This window comes from Physeter macrocephalus, chromosome 21 (genome assembly GCF_002837175.3).
Source record: "Physeter macrocephalus isolate SW-GA chromosome 21, ASM283717v5, whole genome shotgun sequence".
NCBI lineage: Eukaryota > Metazoa > Chordata > Mammalia > Artiodactyla > Physeteridae > Physeter > Physeter macrocephalus.
The window spans coordinates 86,399,807-86,407,737 of NC_041234.1; the positions used below are offsets into that span (position 1 = coordinate 86,399,807).

At 36.8% G+C, this 7,931-nt stretch overlaps 1 protein-coding gene across 1 annotated transcript in view; it reads left to right on the plus strand.

Moving 5' to 3' along the window:
* The window catches only part of ALG13 (ALG13 UDP-N-acetylglucosaminyltransferase subunit), a 75,844-nt gene that overhangs the window by 49,581 nt on the left and 18,332 nt on the right, over positions 1-7,931 (plus strand). Inside the window, 1 exon segment of the mRNA XM_055081705.1 lies at positions 420-588. Coding sequence (XP_054937680.1) covers positions 420-588 — 169 coding nt within the window.

The window sequence follows — 7,931 nt, forward strand, 5'->3', positions numbered from 1 at the left end:
TGTTTTTTTTTAACGTGTGTGTGGGGAAACATATATACATGTAAAAATAAATACGTACTATAAATTTCTGGATAGTATTCAGGAAACGCAGAGGTTACTTGTTTGTGGAGAGAGGAACTAGGCAGATGGAGGACAGGGGTTGGAGGAAACTTTTCATTGTATACAATTTTATACTTGGTTTTTGAATCATATTCATGTATTACCTTTCCAGAAAAATATTAAAATAAAAAAGTAAAGCTCTCAAAGTCATCTGGGGTCTTCTAAAAGAAATAACCTTCCTATATTAGGTTTACATAAATATTGGCTTCTTGGTGTTTTAGTTATTAGAACACTATTTCCTGAAGTTTAGGATCAGATAAGAGACTAATATTGTTTGTGAAACCAAACTTAGAGTTCTAAACTTTCTTCCACACTTACAGGTGGTGATGGTAAATTCTGCAGCAGTTGCAGCTTCCTGTGCAAATATTGTTCCAGCTCCAGTCTTACCTAACTGTGCAGCAGCTAATCAAGCTAGTAGTACCACTTCAATTTCCTCACAGAATGCTATACAGCCTCTATTTGTATCTCCGCCTACACAAGGCAGACCAGGTAGGTTATTAGTGGTTCCTTACTTTGGAAGCCTCTTTATCTATTCATGAACATGCCCGTACAACAATTCTAGTTATTAGATAATATTACTTCAATCTCCAGTATTAAATTTCAATTTTTTTTCTTGCAAATTTGGCTTTGATATGATTTCATAGCTATTGTTTTGCTAACCCCATTGAAAATTTAGAGGATTTGTACTAGTTTCTTAAACTTCAAGTAAAGTTTCATTATACAGAAATTAAGGTGAAGGTATTTCACACTTCACAGAATTAATTCCTGAAAAGTTTGGCTCTAGAATTTAAGAGATCCAGGTTAGAATCTTGGTTTTACAACTTACTAGCTATGTAATTTTGGACAAATTATTGAACCTTTCTTACCTGTGAGCTTGGAGGTACTGATAGTACCAATTTATGAAGCGGTTGTGAAATTCCACTGAGTTAATATAATTTAAAAATTTCAGCAGAATTCTGGGAAAGTGGTAGCAACAACAGCATAGCTTTTCAGTCTGCGTCCCCAAATAAAAATGGAAATAGCAAAACCAAAACCCATGGGACAATGTTTAACAACAAAACTAGGTGACAAAGTCTTTTCATGAACCCCAAAATTTAAGCAGATAGGGACAAACCATCAGTCACAAGACCTGCATGCTGTCAGGGTCAATGTGGGAGCAATAAGATGGAAGCATCGGGGCTGTTGTCTGATGGACCTGAGAACAGAGAACCCCAAGAGAGCCAATAAGAATTCACTGGACAGTGGGGCAGCCAATTTGGAAGGAACAGCTAAGACTGGGAAGGGATTTGACCTCTCCAATACTAGGTGAGTGCTTTGGGTACATGGTAAAGGAACTAAAGGGCTTGGAACAGTTTCGCCCCTGAGAACTCTGAAAACTGACCTGGCAGGGCTACCTTTTAGGATAATATTCCTCACTGGGGAGAAACTGCTGGGAGTGGAATCAAAATTGATGAGGATAGGGAAAGAGCAGGTCCAGACTAAAGCTGAGAGAACAGAGCCAAGGAATCCTAGAAAGCAGTCATGTTTTTAAACACTACAAAAACAATAGAGATCCCTAAGAAGTTAGAAAAGCTTTCTTGTATTCCATCTCATTCTAGAGTTCATGAAAAATAATTTCACATAAAAATGAATGTATATGTATAGCTGATTCACTTTGTTATAAAGCAGAAACTAACACACCATTGTAAAGCAATTATACTCCAATAAAGATGTTTAAAAAAATGAAAGAAAAGCACTAAGGTTGCATACAAAGGTGTTTTAAGGGGAAAACAGAATAGTATCCCTATTAGACAGTAAAAGCATGTCAGAATGTGCACACTAAACAGAACTTAAACTAAACCAACAACTATTTCAAAATGAGGTAGACATTAATAAAATAACACAAAATGTTAAAAAATAAATTAGGATTAGAAAAACTCAGATGAGGTGACAGAACTCAGGAAAGCATTAGAAATGGAAGAAAGTCATTTCGGTAATGAAGACTAAACTATAAAGAACATGACCAAGTATGTACAACAGATAATGCTTTAAGAGAAAGATGTAAGAAAGGGGGGAAATCTAAAATGAAAAAAATGAAGAGAAAGATTCAAAAGTGACATACTGAAGTTAGGCAAAGGATATCCAACACTGAAAGAAGTTCCTGAAGAAGAAAACCAAAGTAAGGGAAAAGAATAAATACTAAAAACTATAATTCAGAAAATTTTCCTGAAATTAAAAAACTTTAAAACTACATACTGAAACAGCGCTCTGCAGAATATTGAGCCAGAGCAACCAACACCGGTATATTCTAGTAAAACAACTGGACTTTAAAGAAAAAGAGCCTGTGGAGTATAAAGGAAATAAAATGATAATCATCAAACTTTGACAGCAATGCTTCATGCTACAAGAAAATGGAGTAACATTTAAGATAATGAAAGGATATGTGAACCAAAGGTTTTACATCCAGCCAAACATTTTCAGGCTTAAAGGGTAATGTATAAGAATTCAGAGAATATTATTTGCATAAGCCCTTCTTGAAGAATCTAATAAAGATACGCTGTCAAGTAAGGTAATTGCTAGCCACTTTAAATTTTAATTAATTACAATTAAGTAAAATAAGTCTTCAGTTGCTCGGTCACACTAGCCACATGCCAGGTGCTCAAAGCCACACGTGGCTAGTGGCTACTGTATTGGACAGCACAGATACAGAATATTTCTGCCATCACAGAAAGTTGTATTGGAGGGACAGAGTGTATTGGAGAATGATTTTGACTTTTAGACCACCAAAACAATAAAAGACATCAGCTTAAGACCTGATTGTAAGTATTAAATATATACTTAACACAAAATGAGGGCTGAGAGGTTGATAATATACTATGTAAAGCCTTATATTTGAACAATATAGGTACAGTATAGCTATTTTTAAAAATGGGAGAATTGAGAGACCATGTGCCAAGCATTTTTTAATGCTTTCAATAAACACATCAGGTTCTTTTATCTAAATACTTAGATTGTTATTCAGAGACTATAATGTCAGCTAAAACAAATGAGTATGGGATATTCCAGCTTCATCCCTCTGTGTCCTTGCAAACCGGGATCTTAGTATGGAAGAAAGGTAATACACATGTACTAAAAGAGCCTAAGGAGAAACTTTTGTGGTATCACATTTGAATTGGAAGTATCAATATGAACTTGAGGTATTTTATCTTTAAATTTGTGTATTTCCTAGCTCTGTCCACTGAAAAGGCCTAGAGACAATGAGTATCTTTAGCACTCAGTTTGTGATATTGAAATGCTGCTTCTCACTTAAACAGAAACAAACAGCTTTATGGAGAAATTTCTGGTTCCAGGTCTGGGCAAGAAATGTTCAAGATTAGCCTGGATCATCTTGTCATGCTAGATAGCAAGGAAGCTATCAACGAGTACTGGGGGTCATGTCAAAAGGACTGAGGAGCCATCTTGAACAGGTTCCCATTGGCCAAAGATGGAACAGTTTGAGCTTCAACAATGATCATTGCAATAGATTGGAACATGTCAAAGATTAACAACTATACATATATATAAACAACTATACATAAAATAGATTTAAAAAACAAGGATTTACTGTATAGCACAGGGAACTGTAATCAATATCTACTAATAACATATAATGGAAAATAATCTGAAAAGAATACATAACTGAAAAAAAAATTGGTTCTCTTAAGAGGACGTTAGGAAACCAGTTTACGTTCTTGAAAACGGGACAGTAAAGTGAAAGAATCAAGTATTTATCCTGCCTTTCTTATGTAAACTATTCTACGGGGTAACCAAATAGTAGATGAGGGGAAATATTTCTATATATTAGTATTCTAATCAGTGAAAAAGAAGTGGCAGAATGTGATCATTTTGCAGTCGTTACTGAACGGATGCATATTAAACAGCAATAGCTGCTAAGATTGCAAAGATAGTGAGACATTACCTATAGACTACCAAAGGAATCAATCCTGAGTCTGATCTAGTCTTCTGGATCTAGCTGCCTATTTGCATGAAATACAAGAACATATTGAAATGCACCATGAGTATGTAATCAGCAAAATCCAGACTGGGAAACTCAACAGGTCAAGGGGTCTTCAAAAGACAAATTGAAAGGAAATGACAGGGATGGAGAAAGAACCTATAGATTAAAAGAGGTTCAAGATACAGTTTTTAGAAAACTGTGTAGGGATGCACATTTGGGTGACAAAACACTTAAAACTACAAAGAAGTGATTACTATGAAAGTCAGGATAATGGTTGATTATGGTGGGGGTAAGAGGGTGGTGATTGTGATGGAGTGCGTTGAAGTTTTCTGAAATGGCTGGCAAAGTTTTCTTTCTTAACCTGGATAGTGTCCACCTGAAAATAATTCGTTTGATTTGTTTTCTGTATCTGTTTTATTTATAATGTAAAAATTAAGTACTTAGTCACTGTGCCTGGAACAAAACATGCAATATATGTTCATTAATGACCACGGAAATTTTTCATTGGAAATGTTAATGTAGATACTGGTTTTACTGCTTTGTGCTAATTGTAGGGGAACATGTTGGCTATCTGCTTCCAGCAGATGTCTGAGCTTAGAAAAACAAGTGACAGGTGAAATCAAGCATTGTAATACCCCATTTATGTAGAATCATTGGAAGCTTACCCTTTAAATGCCAGATTTATGTTTTTTTGTAGATACTTCTAAAAATGTGTACAGCCTTCATTTTACTTTTTGTTGAGCCACTTGTGAACCTCAACTATAACTCTAATAGGTAATGGCTGCTTTTTAGTTGCTCTTTGTCGTTCCTGTCCTCTAGATAAAACTCAAGTTTCTCGTTATTCATGTGTCTGTCTGGCAGCCCCATCCCATCCTCCTTTAAGTCACTTCCTATCTGCCAGGTAACTAGATGCCATGATGGCTTTTATTATGATTGTCTTCATAGGCATTAAATCCTGTTAACTGAGTTTTTTGGTAACTGTTTCCAAGTCTTTTGCCAGGGCCAGAACTAGTGACTTACTTGCTCTGGGTACAAAATTTAAGGGAGTGTCAAAAAAAAAAAAAAAAAAAACCCACAGTGATCAAGATAAATAATACTTTAATGCACTATTAAAAAAACAAAACTAATGGAAGAAAAGAATCCATGATAAACAAAGTATCAAAGTTTTTTTTAAAAGATAGGAACTGTGGGCCAGGCTTAGGGTGAGGTGAGTGAGGCTCTCACTCTTGTGGTCATGCAAGTGCAAGCTTGGATCCTGTCTTTTAGAATTTTGGTATTTTATTCATCATGAATTTTTTTTTTTGCTTTAATTTGGTGGCCCTTTAAATTTTGCACCTCACTGCACTTCAGTACTGGCCCTGCCCTTTGGTGTCTAGAGAAGCTGAGTCTTACTATGTATATTCATGTTCTCTTCTGAAATGTCCTGAAGCAGACTGCAGCTGCATGGACAAGGAAATAAGCTTTTTGAATGAATTTCATTGGTTTCCATTCACTTTTAGAAAAGTTTGCTTCCATTGTTCTGGGTCCATCCCTTGAACTATACCTGGTAAGTCTGTAGAGCGCTGTTAAGTCTGCGAATTAGATGCTCATGCATCTCTAGAGCAACTGGAAGTTTTAAAAGCTTTTTCTTATGGAACGTATTATAATATGCATTTTAAAAGAAAGTTGAGTTCAATTACTAAATAATGGCTATATTTCCCTGTGCTGTACAATATATCCTTGTTGCTTATTTTATACATAGTAGTTTGTGTCTCTTAATCCCCTACCCCTTTTTTGCCCTCTTCACTCTCCCCACTGGTAATCAACCACTAGTTTGTTCTCTATATCTGAATCTGTTTCTGTTTTTTTTTTATAATCATTTGTTTTATTTTTTAGATTCCACATACAAGTGATAATGTAGAGCATTGGTCCCCAACCTTTTTGGCACCGGGGACCGGTTTCATGGAAGACAGTTTTTCCACAGACAGGGGTGAGGGTGGGGGGTGCTTCAGGCGGTAACGTGAGTGATGGGGAGCGGCAGATGAAGCTTCGCTCGCCCGCCCGCCCCTCAGCTCCTGCTGTAGCTCGGTTCCTCACAGGCCGTGACTGGTTGGGGACCCCCTGATGTAGGGTGTCTGTCTTTGTCTGACTTATTTCATTTTTCACTTAGTTTGGATCTGTGATTCTCAACTGGAGGAGAATTTTGCCCCTTAGGGAACATTTGACAATGTCTGCAGACATTTTCAATGGTCCTACAACTTGGCAGGGGAGAGCTACTGGCATGTAATTTGAGGCCAGGGATGATGCTAAAACAGCCTCCACAACAGAGAATTATTGCGCCCAATATGTTAATCACGCCAAATGAAACCAGAGGTTTGTGCTAGATAGTAGTATGTTACCAGTTATATGTATTGTAAATATTTTCTCTCGGTTGATGTTTTCATTTTTCCTGTGGTACCTTTTGATGAAGAGAAATTCTTAATTTTAATGTAATTTAAATTATCAATCAAAAAAAAAGAAAGTTGAGTTCAAAGTAACCTCCAGATTTCTTCCATCCTTGATTCTCTCAGGCCCAGGAGAACTTACTTAACTACCTCTATGTCTAATAGTTGGTTTTTACCTTGTAATCATAATCACATTCTACTGTTTTTAGCTAATTGAACTTATTCCAGTGGTTTTTGAAAAAAATGCTGTGATTTGAGTGCTAGTTTAAAAGGAATAAGAGTGTGGCTTTGTTGAAGCCATTATTATTATTATTAGTTTTTTAATTTGTGGTATGCGGGCCTCTCACTGTTGTGGCCTCTCCTGTTGTGGAGCACAGGCTCTGGATGCGCAGGTTCAGCAGCCATGGCTCACGGGCCCAGCTGCCCCACGGCATGTGGGATCCTCCTGGACCGGGACACAAACCCGTGTCCCCTGCATCGGCAGGCGGACTCTCAACCACTGTGCCAAGAGGGAAGCCCGAAACCATAATTTTATAGAAAACAAATCCATGAATCTTTAGAGTATTTGGAGATGTTCTAAAAAATAAATCCTCTTCTAATACTGTAAAAGTGAAGATTTCTAAATGTATGACAAAACTCCAAAACTCGAAAGTTATTTGAGCAAATTTTTTAAATTTACTGTTTAATTTAGATACAGTAAAATTTATTTTTTGGTGCCCTGTCCTATGAGTTTTAACAATGCATAGCATTGTGTAACTACCACCACAATCAAGAGAAGAGTTTCATCACCCCAAAAGAGTTGATTATCAAGTATTTTTTAACATCTTTATTGTAGTATAATTGCTTTAAAATGATGTGTTAGTTTCTGCTTTATAACAAAATGAATCAGTTATACATATATATGTTCCCATGTCTCTTCCCTCTTGCGTCTCCCTCCCTCCCACCCTCCCCATCCCACCCCCCTAGGCGGTCACAAAGCACCGACCTGGTCTCCCTGTGCTATGCGGCTACTTCCCACTAGCTATCTGTTTTATGTTTGGTAGTGTATATATGTCCATGCCACTCTCTCACTTTGTCACAGCTTACCCTCCCCCCTCCCCATATCCTCAAGTCCATTCTCTAGTAGGTCTGTGTCTTTATTCCCGTCTTACCCCTAGGTTCTTCATGACATTTATTTTTCTTAGATTCCATATATATGTGTTGGCATACGGTATTTGTCTTTCTCTGACTTACTTCACTCTGTATGACAGACTCTAGGTCCATCCACCTCACTACAAATAACTCAATTTCGTTTCTTTTTAGGGCTGAGTAATATTCCATTGTATATATGTGTCACATCTTCTTTATCCATTCATCCGATGATGGACACTTAGGTTGCTTCCATCTCCTGGCTGTTGTAAATAGAGCTACAATGAACATTTTGGTACATGACT